We start from the raw sequence: 21,566 nt of genomic DNA, 5'->3' as shown, positions 1-21,566 counted from the left end.
GTCTCATTCCATATGTCCAAATAAAAAGCTACTCTACGGAAAACGCTTGACTTTGTGGAGACCTGATGCCAGCTTTTTGCATGTCCCCAAAGCTGGGCACATGAGCCCGAGCTGAAGAGAAGGAGTCATCTGGTCTCTTTCCACATGACCATGATTATTTTCTGTTGTCATTCCTTTCCCCAGTTCAGTAAAGAAGATAAAAAAAAAGAAAAGAAAAAAAAATCCCCTCCTACTTCTAGTTGTCAAAACCCAGTTCTTGTTTTATTAGTTCTAATGGGAATGTGTTTTGCTTGCTGATTAGAAGCAATAATCCACTTACTTCCATCCAGGATTACTGTTTTTATCTGATAGCTGTTTGTTTACAGCAGCAGTTAGCAATTTGCATGGACAGTGCTGTCAAAATCACTGCCCTCAATGAAACCCAAATGCCTCTTGGAAGAAGGAGGACAGATGTAGCCCAGCGGCTTGTGAAACATTAAAAGTGACTCCTTGTCAAACACGTGAAAAACAACTCTTCCCCCTCCATGACTTGAGGAAAAAAATGAGAAACTATCTTAGGCCAGATGGGGATTCCTTGCTCGTAAAATAGGCCTGGGCTGGTTCAGCTCCATTCCTTTATGTTCGTTTTGTAAAACCCACAAAGAACACATTTGGGGCCACTTTTCAGAGTTGGCAACAGTCTCTGCTTTTTAAGGAAATCATATGGACACAAATAAAGCCACAATGGATGAAGGGCTCGGACTCCCCAGGGTCCAGAAACAAGACGCATAGGCCTTAAATTCCAGGTCATCGGTTAGAACCTGGCTTAGGCCCAAGAATCATCCCAATTGTTGCCAGGTTTGCTTACTTGATTACATTTGGTTAAGAAGAAAACAAATTGGGAAAAGGTTATATTTTCTTGTTGACTAGACAGCTTCTTTTTAAGAGAATAAAAAGGAAGGAGAAGAAAAAGAAAAGAGAAGGAGGGACAACTAGAAACATATTAAAACACCCTTTAGGATGATAAAGTGATTCCTGAATTTCAAATTATTCTCGGTCTAAAAGATTCAGTCTTTAACTTTAAGTTCAGTACCTTTCTCTGCCATTTACATGTAAGGTATTTAAAGCTGCTTTTCATATATTTAGCAGTTATTTAGACGGATTTGAATGTCTGTGTGTGTGTGTGTGTGTGTGTGTGTGTGTTTTCTTAATAATCTTGGCTTTTTAAAGATGGAATAGATGTGTCAGAACATAATGAAATCCTCTCCCTGAAGCTTTTGTAACACTGTGGTCAGCTGCTTGCTAAGGATGTCGTAAAGAGGATTTAAACACTAGACTAGTAATCGTATTGGTTAGTTTTGAAGATTTCTTCTTCACCTAATATTCTATGCATTGTGAATCAGTCCCCTTCATCTGCCCTTTTTTAAATTACCTTGATTTGGGATATTTTCAGCCCTTTAAAGTAATACCTGTTATCTATTTAGTTTTTGTCAAATATGCAGGAAAACACTGACCATCTTTGTTAATGTTCTACTGTATTTCTTTAGGTGTCTGAACACACCCAGTTAAGTTGGATCCTTACCTGCATGGTCAGACTACCCCGATTACAACACTTACACCAGTGGAAGGTAAATGCCAGTGATCTGATTAATAAGCAGAAAGAAGTTCAAGGTTCTCATTACAGCTACTCTTTTCCCTCTCTGTTTATTTTTGTGGTAGGTTCTGGGAATCCCGAGTTTATTGCCATTCCTGGTCTGCTGTTCACTGGTGGCTGAAAGAACTATCTTTAAACTCTCTGCCTCAGGGTATTAAACAGAAAGTTAAAGGGTTAAGATTCCTTTGAACGTAAAAACTGGATAAAAATATCCAATTTAGTATTTGATTTTATCTGCGTGTGGTTGAATCAGAGTGACACTGGATAGACTTGGTAATGACTTTGAAGCTACCACATTCTACTTAACACATAGTCACAATTTCTGGATTACTGGACTCTGAAGTTGTCCCAACGCCACTGGAATTAACTGGCAAATCAGGCAAGAATGTTTTCATTGTGGGGAGAAGAGACAACATATTTTATTTATTTATAAAGTTGAATCCAGGCAACAGTTCAAACCCACAGAAGAATTAAGACTGTACTTTTTCTTAGACGTTTGACTGCAAAAGGTAAATTGGATAATTCATAGTACTTTGCTTCCATTTTTTACAATTGGATAACCCAAGGGTAGGTAGCCCCCAACTACGTCAACATTAATTTCAGTTTTCAGCTTCTTTCCAGCATATTTTCAGGGCCGTTGGCTTTCTCAAAAGCTGGTTCAGAAGCCTTTGCATATGTTGCAGAGGCAGACAGAGCCTCAGTAAGAGGTATTGGTGATGCTACAAAATCATTACCTGCCAGGAATCACAAACACCTTTTTGTCATATTCTCTACCATATTTTTGTTTTAGGCAAAACCTTCTCATTTTATCACAGTACTCTAACACTCAGTTGACTACTGAAATCCTTTTTATAAGAATTGAATACTAATTTCATGAGAAATGTTCCTACTTAAAAGTAGTGTCTAAGGACGGGCCATCAACACGTGACGTGTGAATGCACTGATATTCTAGAGATGCCTTCCCACTAGCCCGTAATTTCTTATTTGTGGCAGAAACATGGATTTCCAATGCCAGCCTTATCCTAGAGAGTGTTACTGCCTCGTCTGGTCATTTCTTCATTAACAAAAACTGGTGATGCCTTCTGTGAGTCTCCCATCACGCAAGGCGCTGGAGGTATACAGCAGTCAGCAAAGACAGAAGGATGCAGCCCCTGTCATGAGGCTTGCAAGTCTTTTTGGGAAGAGACCATTAAACAAGTCATCAGAAAGTGTGGAGGTGGAAGAGGAGGGGTTCTAGTGCTAGGGAAGGATCTAAGAGCACCTTGGTTTTGATTGGGGCAGTGAGCGGCAGGACAGTGGGATAGAAAGGTGGGGTCAGGGCTCAGAGTCATCTGGAGGATTAATGAGCTAACAGAGATGGAAGGCATTTGCGGTACGTAATAGCCCTCAATAAATGTTAGTGTTCTCCACATCTTTCCCTTTTCTTGGTAATTTCAAGATTCAGTATTCTGATGTAAAAAAAAACACTACAAATTGAACGCAGTAGCAATTTGTAAAAATTGGGTTGTTTTCCCATTTGCTCATTGCCAAATTAAACTGTCATTATCTTTACCCAGTGATCATTGCGAACTGGCCTTGCTCATGGACATTGTCATAAGGAAAGGTACTGAAGGGATTGTATGTTCGAACTTTTCACATTTCCTTTAAATGGCCTATAGCATTAACTGCCAAAACCCAGAAACTACTGGAAGTAACCAGAAAAGTGAAGTCTGCAACTCAGTTATGAAACGATGACAGTAAGACGATGAAAGAGAGAAATGGCTGCTCTTCAGACCCGCACTCAAAGGGTGTGTCTGCACGTTGGTGGGAGACACGTGATGTGAGCCCATGAGTTTGGTCCTGGGATCATGCAAGTTCATGAAATCAGTTGTTCAGTTCATTCAGAAATAATTGGGCCTCTGGGAAGTAATTCATATTAAATAGACACATGAGATTTATCTACGTGACAAAATGTCTATTTCTCATTTTATAAGCAATGAGATCCCTAGACCTTAGAAGCAATTATCAGGGAACACAGAGTTGTTCCCTGCTAATAAGTAACTCTGCTCAGAGAACAAATGACGCATCAGCACCGTTTAACCACAGCAGGGTACTGGGTACCACTAGGGTTCATACTGAGTGGATACACACTAGTAGTTTATAGTTGTCACAATAGGTGACATTAAATATTTCTAATGTCACCTCCGGTGTTTCCATCAGCTTCCCCATTAAGGTAATATTTTGGTCTATACAACCTGTCCTGTGTATTGGAATTGCTTTACTCTCACTGCTTTAGCACCTAAAGATCAATACAGATAATCACCATGGGTAGATTAAAATTTCTCTGTTTCATTTTTCCAAATGCCATGATTTTTGTTTTTTTGTTTTCTTAAGTGTGATTTTGAGGGAACATTCCCGTTTGGTCAACAACATGTTGTGAGACTTTCGGGGAGGTGTTCCCAGATAAACAATAAGCAGTTTGATGTTAACTCATGTTAATTTATAGAGATTTAATTTCATGACATTTTCTGACCTTACCTGTGAAATCTAGACTGCATCTTATTTGGAACCTTGAAAACTCTTGCACCCTTGCTTTGATAAAATGAATAAACGTAGTGGCAGTGCTTTAGCGGGGCAGCGGTGAACTGGACTCGCCTAAGCCTGGAGCGTGAAGGCGAGCCAACTACAAAATGGCTAGAATTGCTAAAAAGGAACTGAGACGTAATGTTATGACAGGTGGATTCAGATTACCCTTTGCTTGCTTTAAGGATTTCTTAATTTAGCAGTATAATTAGGTTCACGTCAGATTTCTTTCTCTCCTCTCTTTTCACCCCCACAGGCAAAGACTGCCAAGCAGAAGCACGATGGAACTGTGGGTTTACTCACGTACCCAGTGCTCCAGGCAGCTGACGTGCTGTTGTACAAGTAAGGAGCAGAGTTTACCCCGTCTTATCCACACTCATGCTGATGAGAGGGTGTTTTAACCTGTCCCAGAAAGATTGGGTCCATGGGGAAGGGGAACGTAGAAAGGATCAGACGCAGGTATCAGTTTGCCTCTATTCCCCAGTAATAGGTACTCAATTATTGAGGGAATTTCCAGTGTGACAGTGATAACGTTGAGTGCTAATGCTTAAATAGCCATCATGTGCCGGAGACGTTATAAGTGCTTTACATACAAGAACGCATTCAATCCTCACAAGAACCTTATCAAAAGCTAGACTCTTATCATCCCCATTTTACAGATGAGGGAACTGAGGCCCAGAGTGATGAGTAACTTGCCCAGAGTCATGGAACTAGCAAAATTTGAACCCAAGATTGGAGTCTAGAAGGTTTACATACAGAATTTGTGCTCTTAACCACTGTGCAATACATTCTTCCCCAGGAATAATTCAACTCCAAGAGTTTTAAATGTTGATTTGTCATAGGGTCTATATTCTAAAGCAATGCTGTTGAACAGAACTTGCCTGCAATTATGGAAACATATCCGTGCTGTCCAAGACCTCAGCTACTGGCCACACGTGGCTATTGAGCCCTTGAAATGTTGACAGAGGAACTGAATTGTAAATTGTATTTAATTTTCATTCATTTAAATTTTAACAGCTACCTGTGGCTACTGGCTACTATACTGGACCTGCAGGTGGAGAGCAAGTTTTTCTATATAATGTAGGGTGTCCTCCCTTTTCCTAGACCCATAATCCTCTAGTCAGCTACTGCTGCCACTTACAGGTCTCAAGGATATACAGCCAGAGGATGCCGACCCTGTACTCTCCGTACTGCTTGTCCCGTCTTCTGGCCCCTTCCCTCTCCTGATTCTTCTCTGTTATCCCCACATCAGCTTCTAGATCATAATTCACACCTGGCCAAGCCTTGCTACTGTGAAAGCTTCTGAGGAAAGAGAAATTCCATTAGTCTTTTTTCACCACATCCCTAAGGCCTTGATCCTGTAAGTGAGTCTTCCCTAGGAGAACTCGAATTCTTTGCACGTACATGTGACAATAGCATGGAGAGGACAATATATGTACCTTGTGGCATGACCCCAGAGTCCTTGTGCAGTTATGATGAGAACAGCCAGAAGAGTAACTGCGTAGCTTTACAAATAAGGAATATCCAATATTATATGCAGGCCATAATTAATTATGGTTAAAACTTATATATAAAGATTATGTGTCTGTTGGTTGTTCTAACTTGAATGCTAGACTCTGATAGCATTTATTATTTATTATAGGTGACTTTTGACTTATCCTGGGAAGTCTAGAATACTTTTCCCCAGGAGTAGTAAGTGAAAGTCTAATAAAGATCTGATAATCTATTTCCCAGCCATGTAGCATATTTACTTAGAAAGGTTCTGTAAAGAACCTTGATTGCTCTTGCTTGTAAAATGGGTATAATAATTATCTTGCACAGGATTATTAAAGGATTTGAGAGAAACATGGGCCAGCCAGTGCTGTGCCTGCCTTCTGTCCCTTGGTTATGACTGGTGATAATTATGTCTTTGACAACAACAATCTTCTATCTAATTTCATTTTCAAGGGCAATTTCGTTATAGAGTAAAAGGCTGAGATTTTTTTTAGCCCCAGGATATAGAGGCACGTAAGCATGGTACATTTCCTTAACAATTCAAGAACTGTAATGGGAGAATCCTCTGAGCTCAAGGCTGTGAAAAAGAGTAAACTTGAACTAGAACCTGCTCGGCTCATAGACTGTTCCTTTGCGCTGTTTTCTCCTGCCTTCTTCCTTCAGACTGCTCCCAGGGGAACTGTTGTCACACCACACATAGTCCACGTTTCCTGGGCATGGGTGTCCTTTGGACCACTACAGAGCGTGCAGACAAGTACAACAAAACCAGCTCTGGTTTCCCCACAGCATTTATTCTGTTAACACACACTTCTCATCGGTTTCCTTATGCTCCCTCCCAAGTTTAAGAATTCCTAATTGCTTGATAATAAGTCGCAGAGGCAGGACTCAAACTCAGGTCCGATTTTTAGGCTGCATGTTGTTTTCTCTGTACCAGTGCTCATGCACTTGGGGGTATTTTTTGTTTGGTTTTGGTTCAGGTAGTTCTGGATTTTGAAAAAGGTCATAGCCAGAATGTATATGAATATTTACATTATAAATAGAGACAGACACAAAAAAACACACAAATGTGATGGATGGATGGATAGAAAGATAGATAGATAGATAGATAGATAGATAGATAGATAGATAGATAGATAAAAAATTTGTATTTTCTCCTACCAGTAAATTTATATATGGCCTCTTCATAAAATGCTGATGTAGGCCAAGTATAGATTTAGTGTTTGATTTTGTCAGAATCAGCATAGAGTGGTACGTGGTGTACTGGAGAATGAGCTTGAAGGAAGGGAATGGAAGAGTGTATGAAAGATTTATGTAATTGTTCTGGAGGAACTTGGTAAAGAATCCAGAAATGGAGAACTGAGACCATCTTCAGCTTGAGAATATAATAAAATAGCAGATATTTGAAGAGAGACAAAATTTTAATACTCAGAAATAGCAAGCATTCATAATTTTTAGTTTGCATCTGCATTATTTTTTTGAATAATTTCAAATAGTTGACTATACAGTAAATATTTCTCTCTCACTTTCTCTCTCTACACACATACACAGAGCGGGGGCACTTTGTTAAGTACCTGTGATGCCTCTACTTCAGAAAAAGGCACTATGCATGGACTGAGGGGAAGAGGAAGGAGAAATTAACATGTGGTGAAAATTGTTTGCCAGGCACCGTATTAGCTGCTGCACACACATTATCTAGTCAGATTCTCACAACGGCTCTGAGATTGGTAAGTGGTGTTATACCCATTTTACAGGTAAAGAGGTGACGTTTTAGAGAGGTATCACTAAGTCTACTCAAATAGGATGAGAGTGATTACCTTGGCTGACGGCTTTCTCTTTCTCAAGAAATTGAACAGAGAAATATGGGAAGAGGAAAAGATAATGAAAGCAAAAGCTGAGATGACAGGCAAATGAGGAAACAGAGTCCTCAAGAAACTATGAGTAAGCAGACCCAAAACCAACCCAAAACATAGAGTATAGAGAGAAACGGTTGGTTGGAAATGCCCGGCTTGGTAATTCCTGGGAAGAACTAAGGTACCGTAAGGTCTGCGGATCGGACTACCGACATTGAGAACAATTGAGAGAATCACTTCTTAGACCGCTTTGGAGACTCCCCGTTCTTTAATTACAGCCTTTCTCTGTGATTCCCATCTGTCCCAAATTTCTATGAGATCCTGAAAGCTGCTGGCCAAACCTCATTTCAGCAGTCCGCTGATGTCCACCCACCACTGCCAAAGCAATAATTTCCTCTCTTTCCCTTTCCAGCTCCCAGGCACGTCCTCCACTAAACCGGAGCTCTACTAGAAGGCAGTCTGAGAAATGTAGCTTCCAGGCTGCTAGCCCCTGAAAATCAGGAAATAACCCAGAAGGGGGGAAAGGGTGCCGAGATGTCACCAGACAATCCAGTACACTCTCCTAAAAGCACTGGGAAGGCGTTTGTGCCTCTTCAGGACAGCATGAAACGATCCCATTTATCCTTGCAAAAGAAAACCTATGGAAATACCGAGTGTGACTCATAGGGCACAGGGCTCCTGGGGCAGTCTATTAAGAGGCGCCTTCACTTGTCTGTTGGGACCAGGAGATGACAGGAAAGAGGAAGAGAGTGGATGGACTTAAGAGATGTGAGGAGGGAAAAGGGCGAGGACTTCATGACGGGCAGGACGGAATATTGCAGGAGGACCAGCCACAAGGATGTAGAGATCCATGCAGTGTTCTCTCTCTTCCTGGAGGCCTAATGCCCTAGGAGGTAAAACCTTCAGTATCTCTCTCTTCAGTATCTCTATACCCAGCAGACGGTACCCAGCAGTAGGTCTTCAATGACTAATTGCTAAATTAGAGTCATCACAGTATATCCAACAAGCAACCAGTGACGGCAAATTAATCATTTACGAAACGAAAAACAGCACCAAGCTCTAGCCCCAGCCAGGCTGGTTAACGGCAGCAGCACGGAAAACTCACAAACACAGCCAGAGAAGGGGTGGGAGGAAGAGCGGGAGAGAGAGAGAGATCTCTGTGAGCAGATATATGTAGGCAGTGATTATTCATCTAGACACTAATTCTGCCAGGGGGTTGGGGTTGGGTCCCAAATAAACGTAGATGCAACCAGGAACTCTGCGAAAGAAAAATGGTTCAGTCACCAGAGAAGAAGATCAGACGCATTATTGTGTGACAGAAGTTATAACAATCAAAATTATGAAAGACTTTTGTTTTATGTTGTGTCTAAGAAAGCACACTCAGGGTAAGTTAAAAAAAAGAAAGAAAATGGAGAAAAAGAGAAGACGTATTAATATGGATATCATTATGTAGGGTATAAATTTTTTTAAAAAGCAGCACTAAATTATTTGAAGTGAAAGGAAGACTATGAGGAGAGAGGTTGCAAATAAGCCCCATAAGAGAGCGGAATCAAAGACAGTCTGAATTAATGTAAAGTGTAAACTCAATGGATGAGAAGTGAGGGCCAAGATAAATTATAGGAGGTGAAAGGAGCAGCAGGAGCAGAGGGAAGAAAGACGAGAAACAAACAAACTAAAATCAGATGAAGAAGCCGGAATGGAGCAATAGGACCAGGTGAAAAAAATTAAAATGTTTTACATCCTTTTTTTTCTAAAAAAAAAAAAAAAAAGGCAAAACCTCACAGAATTGTAAGAAAAGAGGCAAGGATCCGACATAAGGCAAAGACGCATGCAGAGTCATTACGAAAACGCAATGTGTTTTCTGTTTAGTTTGGTTGCTTTGTAAATCTGGAACCATTTTGACATGTGGAAATATTCATTTTGATGTGCTTAAAGTGTATTGATTATGGTAATTGTTTTTTCTGTGTTAGTTGCAGTCCATTGTGATTTCCTATGGGCTACTGTAATTGCTTTTTAACCTGCCCTGTTGGCTAATTTGGTTCGGGCGAGTCAAGGGGACCTCTGCATGTCAGCCTCACTGTAATTACAAGACAGGAGTAGCCAAGTCCAGTCCAAGAAGAGAAATGTAGAAAGGTGGGGCGTGTGAATGTAGATACACCTCAGAGAGGAGCATATGCAAGGCTATGAGCACGGAGGGAAACAGGAAAAGGAACGTTTTGGTTGTTACTTACTACTCATTAGCCAGAGACTTTCGGTTCCTGGCCGCGTGGAAGAGAGCCCTAGCTATCATTTTATGGAATTCCCTAAATTCATTTACTTGCCTTAGAAGAAGAGAAACCACTTCTTAATCCATTGTCATGGTCCCTGCAGTTTGCCTTTCTTAGTCATTGTTCTGTCCCTGTTTTCCCTAAATTAAAAGAATTCTCAGAATTCCTCCCGCATGCCGTTTATACTTTGCGATGACCTAATCAGAGATGTGAATTGTCAGTTTGAAATGGGTTTTGTACCCACACATATCAGCATCGCTGCCCGGGCCTGTGCCTGGCTCTGGGATTATATGTCCATATTGATGTTTGCGGTGTGAGTCAGCCATTAGAAAGTAAAATGATCCAGATTTGAAAAAAGTCACAATGTACCTCACACCAGGGTCTGTGTTTTTCTTTTACCATTTTGTCCTTCATGACGTCACATATTAATGAATGTGCGTTCTATTGGTAGCGAGTGTTTACTGAGCTCTAATTATCAAGTACTATGTCTGGTTATCTCATTTAATCCTTGAAACAACTGTAGGAGGTAAGCACTGATCTCCATTTCACAGAGGAAATGGAGGCTTAGACAAGTTAAGAAACGTGGCTACAAATTAAATTAAAAAAAACACACAAAAAAAACCACGTGGCTATGATAACCCGCCTCTCGCTGGTGGAGCTGTGACAAACTCAGACAGTCTGACTTCTGAGTCTGTGCTTTTATCCTCTATACTTATCACGAACTGATTTTATCATGATTTTTATCTTGATATAAAACTATAGTGACTTCGTATAGATTTATAATGACTTCCTCTTAAGATAATTCATTTATCCAATAAGCATTGAGCTCCTCATACGTACCAGGCAACTCGACTGGGTGTTGGAATTATATTGAAAAGCAAGGCAGACAGGCTCTCATAAAGCTTATATTCTAACAAGAGAGAAAACAATATATAATTAAATAAACAAATAAATGAAATAAAATAATTAGGTTGGGATTATAAATAGGATACTGTGAAAAAGAACAAGAGAGGGAAACCAACTTTGGGGACTGTAGTTAGGGAAGGCTTCTCTGAGGAGGTGATATTTAAGCTTAGACCTGAAACAAAGAAGCCAGCACTGCAGGCTTTGCGTGTATTATTTTACTCCCCAAAGAACCCCATGAGTGGGAACTATTATTAGTCAGTTTTAAAGATGGAAAAAACAGGCTGAAGGAGGTTGAATAATGTGCCCAGGAACACCCAGCTGGTCAGCAACGGAGCAGAATCTGACCCTAGAACCTCCTGACACCAGAGTCCACATTCTAAGCACTGTGGCCTCGCCTTTATGTGAATCCATGTTGTATGTGTTTTTTCAAAACACTTGCCTCCTGCTTCTTTCGTCTTATATTTTTCCGCATCATTAAATGTTTTGTTTTTTTCACATTCTTTGTTTTGTGTCTTTGGCTAGATAGATTGTGTTGTCTTTGCTTTTGTCTATTCCAGTGATTCATTCGGAAGGTGTACTTGCTGTGTTTCATCCTGGTCGTGATCATCTTTGAACTAACCAAAGACCACCCAAATGAGAACACACGGAGGCTGTTTATTCAGAGCTTGTCATAGCAAGGGAGTCAGCTACCATCGCTTGTGTTTCTAGGGTTTCTAGGTTTCGAAGGCAGGAGAGCAGTGCAAGAAGTGGTAGAGGAAAGGAAGGATTCCGGCATGCTTTCTGATTTGAGGTTGTCGCCACTGGGGAAGCTAGAGGCTGGCTAACTGGAAGGGGGGGCACCTTATGGGATTGCATTGGGGAACGCAATTCTCTGGTTGGTCCTGAGCTGAACAAAGATTGGGACTTCGGCAGTTACTGGCCAAGTCTTGGCTTTTCTTGGCCAGTTGCTCTGGAGGTTGTGGTTTGGCTTCCTCGTTTGGTTGCTCCCAAGGTTCAGGGTCATAGTTTTTTGGTCATGTATTGTCTGGCCATTTGTATATCAGTTTCTCACTTTAAAAAAAATAATTTTTGAGTCTTTTAAAAAGCATTCCAAGCAAGAAAAAAAAAATGACAGCGTGCGGTCAGATGGGTCCCTATCCACACAGGGACCCCTAGTCTATACTCACTTCCTTTTGATTTTGTTAACTAACCTGGGATTTCCAACAAAGCTGGTTGTTATAAATGGATTGATTTTAGATTCCATTATTTTATATTTCAAACTGTGACCAAAATTTAGACTTTATGTTTTCAGTATTTATAGCCCGTCTTAATACCTCAGCATCTCCATTTCTGAGTTCTTGAGTCCTTAGGTTTGATTCAAAAAATTTCCCAGTCCTTTACATGCCTCATCTATAAAATGGGATTAAGTCCAATAACAATACATTAAAAGCGCTTAGCACTTGTATGCACAGCGTATAGGAAGTGTTCAATAGCTATTAGCTACTTTCCTATCATCATAGTAATTATGATTATAGTTCACAAAAAAGATAGCTTGGCTAGGTTTCTAATGCCTTTTTCTCTCCACCCTGTAAACACTGTTCCATTGTATTAGCAACCTGATTTTTCTTATTTTTGTTTTTATTTCCTGACTGTGGCCTATAGGATTTTTGCTTAAGAATTCAAATATTTTTCTGGGTCGTGTTTCAGTGTTTCGTCCTGAAACTCGTTGGGCCCCTTCAGTATGCGTGCTCAGTTTTGTCTGTTTGCCTGTTTGTTTTTAACTCCGTCAGGTTTCCTTCTCTTTTCGGTGATTGCTTCTGTCCAGATGGGCCTGATGTCTTCCTCAGGAGGACCCTTCTCTTAGACCAAGGGATGGTCTGAACCCCTTATTTGCTGCTTTTTCCTCTTTCTCTGAGTCCTTGGAAAGCATCACGGTTCTCCTCCAGATCATCAACACAACCTGTCCTATGCCTCCGCTGCTCACCACTCTTGAACCTTCTATTATGTGTTTGGTTTTCTTTGTTTCATCATTTCACTTTCTCTTCATTTTATTGTCTTCTGTCACCACCTGTGTTTTCTCCTTTTGTGGCTTCTTGCTCTTGTCTTAAAACAGCCACATCTTTTTGAATCCTATTGGAGTTACCAAACAGTTTCTGTTCAAAAAACAAAGCAAAAGTATCTGTGTCTCATAAAAGTTCATTTTCAAATGTCTGATCTTCCTCGGGGTACAGTAGTCTTGCCTTTGTCCTACACTGTTTTTCATAGGCTCCGTACTGGGGTGTTTTTTTTTACTTGCTTGTGGGTTTGATGGATTTTTATGTGTTGGGTGTTTAAAATCCATACTGAAACCAGAAAACTCTATTCAAATAGTGTCTGCCAGCAGACAGAATCAAAAGGGCCTCTGCCTACCTTCTCTCTACTTGGATGCTAGTTGGATTCCCCGCTGAGAATTCAACAGGAAAGCAGAATACGGTGCTATACTCCGCATCCAATTGTTTGTGTTTCTCAACTAGGTAAATACTGCCGGCCTGAGCTAGGTTTTCTCCCCCACTGTCTGCCTGGCTCTTACACTCTCTGGTAAGATGTAGTCCATGAAAAAGAACCGTCACCGGGATACAATGCTACAGAGCTCGTCCTGCTTTAGTCTCTCCCCTTCGGCACTTTCATTCATTCAACGAATGTTCCTTGAGTGTTGCCCATCCATAGCCAGAAAACCTTCTGTGTCCTGGGGTAGAGCAGTGGGCCCAGCAATGGGGGCATTTGCTCTGACCACGTCCCACAGGAAGCTCAACCAGTTGCTCTTTCAGTTCAGTTGACCTTCACCATTAATGAAAAGGCTTCTCAAATTCAATCCTCAGTTTTAACTCTCAGTACTAGTTTTCAGTTATTTATATTTCCTCTGTCTTCATGGATATTCTAGTAAGAAATTCAGATAGATTATCTTGGAGCACAAAGCTGGTATCATGTCAAACTGGGAACGTTGATTCTTCCATGTTGAGTTTGGGCATCAATGTGGAATATTTAATGCCACTACCTAGTAGGAGGGCAGAGATGCGGTCCTGAGCCTTCCGGGAGATGGCAGAGCTAGAGACAGAGCTAGAAGTCATCAGAAGAGAAGAGGCATGTGGCTCCTCGTGTTGATAAGCTCCCCAGTGGTGGGAGAGAACATGAGGGCCAAGACTGTATTTTTATTAATAGAAATGTCTCCATTTAGGGGACAAAAGGAGAAAAATAGCCAATGCATGGCACTGTTGATTCTCTTACTTTTACCTTCCAGTGAAAATTTACACATAAATATTACGTCAGCTCTTGATAATCCACCTTGCTTAATATGCATGATAACCCTGGGCTTTGTTTCTCCCCTCACAAACTGCCCTATTTCTGGCCACGCTGGAGAGAAGTTGGAATCAGAGTCTGGTAATGAGGGACCCTCTAGTTATGTAGGGGGTGTGTCTTGAACAGTTTTCTGAAATACAGGACATATATACCATGGTAAGATTTTATTCCCTGCATAACCACCGTTATTTGAAAGCTTGCCAAATTTTAGGTACTGTGTTAAGCACTTTACATGCATTGCCTCACTTAATCTCCAAAACAATAGTATGGGGTGAATATTATTACTCCCATTTTATAGTATGAAAGTTGCCTATGATAGAAAGTCTATGATTTACCCAAAGTCACACAAGACAAGAATGGCAGAGTCAGGATTTGAAGCTGGCCTGACCCCAAAATCTGTGCTCTTTTGTGTGTTCTCTTCTCTCTCTCTCTCTCTCTCTCTCTCTCACATACACACACACACACACACACACACACACACACGGCAACTGCATGAGTACATGAGGGGCTATATATCCATGGATTTGTTTAATAAATAACATTTATTGCTTTCACGTAAAAGTATATCAAAGAGTTGTTTGACACCTAGTGTTTATTTAATATTAAAAATATTTAGCAGCTCTTCTTTTGGAAATATATTCAGATTTTTTTATGATATAAATATTAGTTTAATTAACTGACAGTCTTACCTTGTTTTTGACCAGAAAGTATTGAACTTTCATTCATTAGATTTGTCTCCATAGGACTTTGAGTTATTATAAAAAAAATTTTTTTTCCACTGGAATCAAAATTTTCCCCTATATGAATACTCAAAAGATCTGTCACAGAATAATATAAGTTCCTTATGGTTCTGTAACTATAGTATAGGAACACTCTTATGCATCTATTAAAAAAATTATATTAATGAAGACCACATAGAAACATGGTAAATGCCTCTTAGGTTAACATAAAAGATGGTATGCATATTATAACTACAGTTATGTAAAAATATGCATCCATATAGATAAGAACAAGGACTGGAAAGTAATTTGCAAAAATAAAAATAATTGCAAAATTATGAAGGATATTGCAAAATTTTTCAAAATGTCCTCAAGTATTTTACTGTCCTAGTGTCTATGCTAGTCAAAACTAAATTGACTTCCTCCTGCTCTAGACAACTGTGTTAAATGTACCAGTAGCCCATGGACAGTAATTCACAAGGAAAATAAAAGATCTCTGCCAGTATTTCAAGAACCACTAATTAATCAAGGAGCTAGGAGGTTCTCCTCTCTATAACAAAACACCATGGCTGTCTAGTGGTTTTCCTTTGCTGTGGCTGTTTTGAAAATCTGTTATTTTTCCACTTAAAATGTACAATTATTTAAATATTCAAGTTCACTTTAAGGCTGCTCCTTTCACAGCGGGAATATGAAACTTCCTTGATCAAGAAACGACAGCGCTTTATTAACTGTATTATCAAATGTAATCTCCCCAGCCAAGCATTAAAAACTTAAAATCACCCGTCTCCTTCCCCGATAATATTTCTGTATAAAGTTTTCCCCATCCAGTCTTCTCTATAATGCTTAATTCTTCCCTTGTTTGACGATCTAATGCTGCAAGCTTTATGTATGGGATTAAAATAATTATCAGTAAAGTCCCTATATTCTGATAATTTTGGGTTTGTGTCTTCATTTTTTAATAAAATAAAATCTTAGCAAAAATTTAGGTCTCCTTTGTTCCTTTCCTCAAGCCCATTGTCTTTCCTCCTTCTCTGGGGGAAGCTACAATCGCGTAAGGGGCTTCCACTACGTGTTTATACTCACACATGCATCCGTAAACAATGCGTAGTCGTATTTCCATATGTACATTTAAGATGTACATAAATATCAGCGAATGCTACATGTCATCAGCAACTTGCTTTTTCTGTTCAGCATTTTTGAGATCTGTCTACATAGTACTGAGAGATTTTGTTCATTTGTTTTTTTTTTCCCCTGCAGCATATTAATTGTCCTGTGATTGCAATTTACTTGAAAACAAAGGAGCATATTCCAAAAAGATCTTGGGTTACTCCCTGCATGACAGGGAGGAAAACCTTTTGCCTCAATAGCTGTCTGCCATGTTTGATTTGAGGAGTAGGGTGGAGTGTCTTTCAAGTGTGAGCCCAGGCTCTGAAGTAAAAAGCATCTGGTCAGGGCTAGGATAATATGTGCTGACTTGGTGAGAGAACGAGGAGTGGTTTTAAAATACAATTATGCTTGGAGCATGTGCTATTTAAGATACCATTCCTTCCTCCCAGCAAGATCTTGTCACACGGGTGTTGATGGCTATATTCCGCTGCGATGGAAGAAAGAGAACTAGAGTAGACAAACATCTCTTTGGCATTTGTCTGATACACGAGATAAAGACGTGGGTCTCCACATGCCCTCTGTAGTGGGTGAACGTTTGTTGAACACCACCCGTGAAATAGGTACAGGAAATACAGCTGCTTGCAATATCATTTCCGGATAGGCAGGAGTCTTGCAGAGTTTCTCTGTCTTTTATTAAAGGTCCACACACGTTCCTGTTGGGGAGGATCAAATCCAGCACATGGAGCTCATCCAGGATCTCGCTCGAGGGTTTAACAAGAAGTACGGGGAGGTCTTCCCGGTCCCCAAGTCCATTCTCAGTAAGTAACAAACATGTGGCTGACCCATCAAGGTATGTTTTGGAGAGAGGATTGGATGACGAACTGAAGCTTAAAACTTTCTTGGGGCTAAATTTGGCTTTCTCACGGATGGGCTTCAGGATTTGTAACTAGAATTTCCATCGTTTCCTGTCATGTAGGACTAGTAGACGTCATTGGATAATTGACTCCATTATCCTCATTGGATAAAAAACAACCAAAAAAGCTTGAAAAGTATGGGAGAGACTAAAAGCTAAAAATAATCCCTTTCATTTAAACAAAGTATTACATAATTTATCAACTATATATATATAGACACATCTCATTTGGTAGAGCAGGCGGGCTAACTTTGTGTCCAAGTCCTGTATCTAGTTAGTGGCAAAGCTGGGTTCTACACTGAGTTCTTCTGATGCCAAAACCAGTTTCCCTTGCCGTCCCTGTTCACAATAAAACAAAAGTCATGAGACTGAGAACTGCCAGCTCATAATCTAGGTAAAACCAAGTCCTCACACTCTGCCTTCTTAAAAGCACAGCTCAGGTGGAACATACAGTCCACCCACTTGAATCTGAGCCCTCAGCTGCAGCTTGCAAGGCTATGCTAGTCTAGCATCTTCTTAAGGAAAGAAGCTGTAAATCTCTATCAACATTTTTCGAGCTGTGTAAACTTGTGGCAGGGGCAGGAATCACTGAACCTAAGCTCTGTCCATCTTTATTAAGCTGACAGCGTTTTCAAGGAGTATAACGTGTGCCTAGGAACAATTTAGAAACATAAGGCGGGTATGAATTTCTAAGTTATTCCAACAGTTCCCACAGAGAACTTCAGAGCACCGATGCACTGAAATCAACCTTTTAGCAATAAGTAACATTTTAATGTTTTGGCCTATTATGATTTTACCTATTTCAACTTTATATGTTTCTGTAATAGCCCTAAAATAGGCAATTATTACTAATACTGGTTTATGAAGCACAGCTTAACATCTTGATTCTATCAGAGTAATAAACAAACTTCGTGTGTGTGTGTGTGTGTGTGTGTGTGTGTGTGTGTGTGTTGGTATATACTTATATAATTGTGGGTAAAGAATTTGACGGATTGCCACACACTGTTCAAACTAGTTTGGGGAGAGGAAGGGCAGTGGCTGTGGGTAGAGGTGACTAGCTAGTAGAGAAGGACAGAGAGCAAGAGAGAGGGACAGGAAAGAAATAGTACTTTTTTAAAAGGTTTGCCCAGCAAAAACAGTGTGATTGATACAATTTAATTTGTATAAGATTATGCATTTTTATGTGTATATATGCATTGAAAGATGCATAAAAATATGATCGACAAAATGTAAACAGTATTATTACAAATTTCAGATATCTCTACTTTCATGCTGGTATAAATTGCTTGCATTTTACACAACAAGTATGTGATATTTATATAATCAGATAAAAATAATTAAATCCTTTGGTATTGGCATTTTTTTAAGATGTAGACACGGACATTCCTGGTGATTTTTTTTTTTAATTGCTGTTTTTGTTTTGGGCATGTGTGTGTGTTGGTTTTCACCTAAGCCTCAATGAAGAAGGTCAAATCCCTCCGTGATCCTTCTGCCAAAATGTCAAAATCAGACCCTGACAAACTGGCCACCGTCAGGATAACAGACAGCCCGGAGGAGATAGTGCAGAAATTCCGCAAGGCTGTGACGGATTTCACCTCCGAGGTCACCTACGACCCGGCCAGCCGTGGGGGCGTCTCCAACTTGGTTGCCATTCACTCCGCAGTGACAGGACTCCCAGTGGAGGAAGTGGTCCGCCGGAGTGCTGGTATCGACACGGCTCGCTACAAGCTGGTGGTGGCGGACGCCGTGATTGAGAAATTTGCTCCAATTAAGAGCGAAATGGCAAAACTGAAGATGGACAAGGGCCACTTACAGAAGGTTTTACAAGCTGGGTCAGCAAAAGCCAAGGAATTGGCATATCCTGTGTACCAGGAGGTGAAGGAGTTGGTGGGGTTTCTATAGGACGTTTCAGCTCATCTCAAAAAAGGCTTTTTTATTGTGTGGTCTCTGCACTCCAATAAAGGCAGTTTTCCTCACAGGCAAAAAAACAACAACAATGATAGTTTGGGGACATTTGATTTGGTGTGTCTGATTACCGGCTTCCTTTGATGAAAAGTGCTTTGTAGCCTTCAAACAGAGCAATGCTCTGAATCCCCTCAGCAAAATGCTGTGGCGAGAAAAAAGAAAAAAAAGAAAAGACGTCATAGCTGTCCCAATCCTCAGTTTTTGAGGCACGCTCCTGGGTCTGAATTTATCCACACAGATGTGACTGAGGTGAGCAGTAGTTGGCAAATGGGGGTATCATTTGTGTCTCTCAAGCATGTATTGTCACAGGTGGACACTTTATCCTAACCCTTTCTTAATAATATGCAGAGGTCTTAGAATTATCATTGTTGGGATACCGTTTGGACCAATTTGTGTTCAGATCTCATAAAAAAAAATTTATTATTATAGTTTGTTTGTTGCTGAGATGGGGCCTGCTTTAATCTTTTAAAACTGCTTAACTTATTTCCCAAGAGACCACATTGACTGTTTCAGCAAGTTTTGTTTCCTTTTTTTTTTTTTAATTTAGAACTACATGATAGAACCTTCTGAGAAGGTTGCATTATTTCAACTTGATTTATTCATTGTACAAGAACCCAATTTCCTGGATTATGTTCTTAATAAGTACTTCCTTGCATTCTTCTGTCAGTCTAATCTCCCTAACCCCCTGTGAAATATATAGGAGACGAATTGCCATTTTATCCCTGAGGAAAGTGAGGCTCAGAAGTACAGTTACCTTGGACAGTATCCCTCAGTAAGTGAGAAGCAAATCCAGGATCAAAACCTTTTCTCCTTATTCCTAATAGCACTGCTTTTGCGATCAGCACAAAACCCTGAGAGGCGGCATGTCTGAGACTCTAAACAGCCTTATTTTAACGGTGGGTACTGGAAATACAAGACCTGAACTACCGATACTGTTTATATCAGAAATATACTGTTTATACTGTTTATATCAACCGATAGCTGCCTGCTTTACCTCTGGATTCAGCCCACCTCAGTCACATTTCCTCCACCAAACCCCCAAGGCAGGTCCCAAGTTCAGTCTCCCAAGCTTATTGCAGAGATTCTTCTAGGATTCTCTGCCAGACTCCTACAGGCCGACAAATCAGATTTTCCCAGTGCATGGAAGCTTCTCATCTCACCCCACCTCAGTCTCTAAGTAAGAACAAGTCACTGTGAAACCTAGCTTCTCAGCACTTCCATTTTCCACACCTGAAAATGGAAGCGATAACCCTGACTTACCAGGATCTGTCAGCAAGATTGATTTTATAAGAGAAATTGCTTATTTTTTTTTGCCAATGAGTATAATGATTGTTATTTATATGTAAAAGAATAGTATATTGGGCGAAGAATTTTTACTCATGTGTCTTAAGGAAGTAGAGTGGTCCTTGTACCAACAGATAAAAATCCACAAAATACCGCGTGGTGGGATCCAAACTGAAAAACCATTTTGGGGAACTTTTTTGGGAACAGGGTCTCTATAGTCTTAGAGCCTTTTGGGGCATATTTCTTCCAAGGCTCTTTGCTTTTTCTTTCAAAGGAAACCCATTATGAATACTGGAAAATGACAAAATTAAAGATGGACCTATCAAACTATTGTCTGTCTGTCTATGTGGGTTTTTTTTTTTTTGGTTTTTTTTTTTATCCCCTTGCAGCACCTTTCATCCATAGAACTAAAGGCAGCATGGAAAGAATGTCAGGGAAGGAAAACTAGATGACTTGTGACAACTTCCTAGGAGGAAAACCCTGCACCGGTGAGGTTGGGCTTGTGAGCACCCTGATATTACTCTTTGAAAGTGACCCAAAGGCTCATCAGGTCCACAATTGGGCCATAATGATTGAGAGATATGCTAGATCTATTTTCACATCCCTTCCACTTAACCATTTACAGGCCTCAGCACAATCTTTTTATCTAGATAAAGAATCGGGGAGAACTCTCTTGTGCCTCACCTCAAAAGGTGATTTCAATTGTTATTTTCTGTATATTTTATGGAGAGTTGAAATGATGACAGATATTTCAGATAGTTGTAATAACAGTCAGGTAACTCGGTGCTCTGTAGCTTCATGCACTGACAAACCCCATTCCAAACCCACCCTGATGGACTGTCACTCAGCACTCAGTGGGGGTATCATGCCTTTTGTAGGTGCCTCACAAACATTTATCAAAATAATGTCAGAAAATGAGCTAGCGATTCCTAATAAAGTGTGAGGCTTGTTAGTTTGTTTTTCATGAACCTTTGAAACACCTTGAAGATGCTAATCAGAGAATAATAACTGTCACTATTGCATATCAGACACCGTACTAAATGTCTTAGCACAGTGTTTTCCCAAGTGTGGTCCCCATAGCAATTTGAGTACCACCTGGGAACACATTACGAATGCGAATTATCTGGCTCTACCCCAGACCGACTGAATCAAAACTCTGGGGATAAAGCCAGCATCCTCCCAGGTAATTCTGATGCATGCTCAACTTTGAGGACCACTGCCTTACATGTATTCTCTCATGCAATCCTCATAACCCGCTAAAGTATGCTATTATCAGTCTCATTTTACTAAGGATGAAACCGAGACACAGGAGGCTGAGTAACTTGCCCAAGATCATTCAGCTTCTAAAAGGTAGAGTCAGGTTGTCTGTTCCAGAGCCCCGCTAGGCCACCATGGCTCCTGCAGAATGTCATCTGGTGTGTTTGGGGTAAAGTGCTCTGAGGCTGCACCATCCAACACAGTATGTGTCCATTTAAATTTAAATGTATTCGAATTAGATAAGTAACTCACTTCCTCAACAGCAATTTCAAGTGCCCAGTGGCTAATGGCCAG

General features: G+C 40.3%; 1 protein-coding gene across 5 annotated transcripts in view; it reads left to right on the top strand.

The window, feature by feature from the left end:
* Window positions 1–20,346, top strand: part of WARS2 (tryptophanyl tRNA synthetase 2, mitochondrial) — a 74,991-nt gene extending 54,645 nt beyond the window's left edge. For 3 of the 5 annotated variants that reach the window (XM_019730588.2, XM_074318612.1, XM_074318609.1), the window contains 4 exons: window positions 1,527–1,607; window positions 4,452–4,537; window positions 16,553–16,671; window positions 18,220–20,346. In XM_019730588.2, coding sequence (XP_019586147.2) covers window positions 1,527–1,607; window positions 4,452–4,537; window positions 16,553–16,671; window positions 18,220–18,668 — 735 coding nt within the window. In that variant the 3' untranslated portion in view covers window positions 18,669–20,346. The remainder of the gene's footprint in view (window positions 1–1,526; window positions 1,608–4,451; window positions 4,538–16,552; window positions 16,672–18,219) is intronic. The other 2 variants (XM_074318611.1, XM_019730589.2) reach the window with 1 other exon arrangement.
* The last annotated feature ends 1,220 nt before the right edge of the window (window positions 20,347–21,566 follow it).

Source organism: Rhinolophus sinicus, linkage group LG14, assembly GCF_036562045.2.
Source record: "Rhinolophus sinicus isolate RSC01 linkage group LG14, ASM3656204v1, whole genome shotgun sequence".
NCBI lineage: Eukaryota > Metazoa > Chordata > Mammalia > Chiroptera > Rhinolophidae > Rhinolophus > Rhinolophus sinicus.
This window is presented reverse-complemented; position numbering and strand designations above follow the sequence as displayed.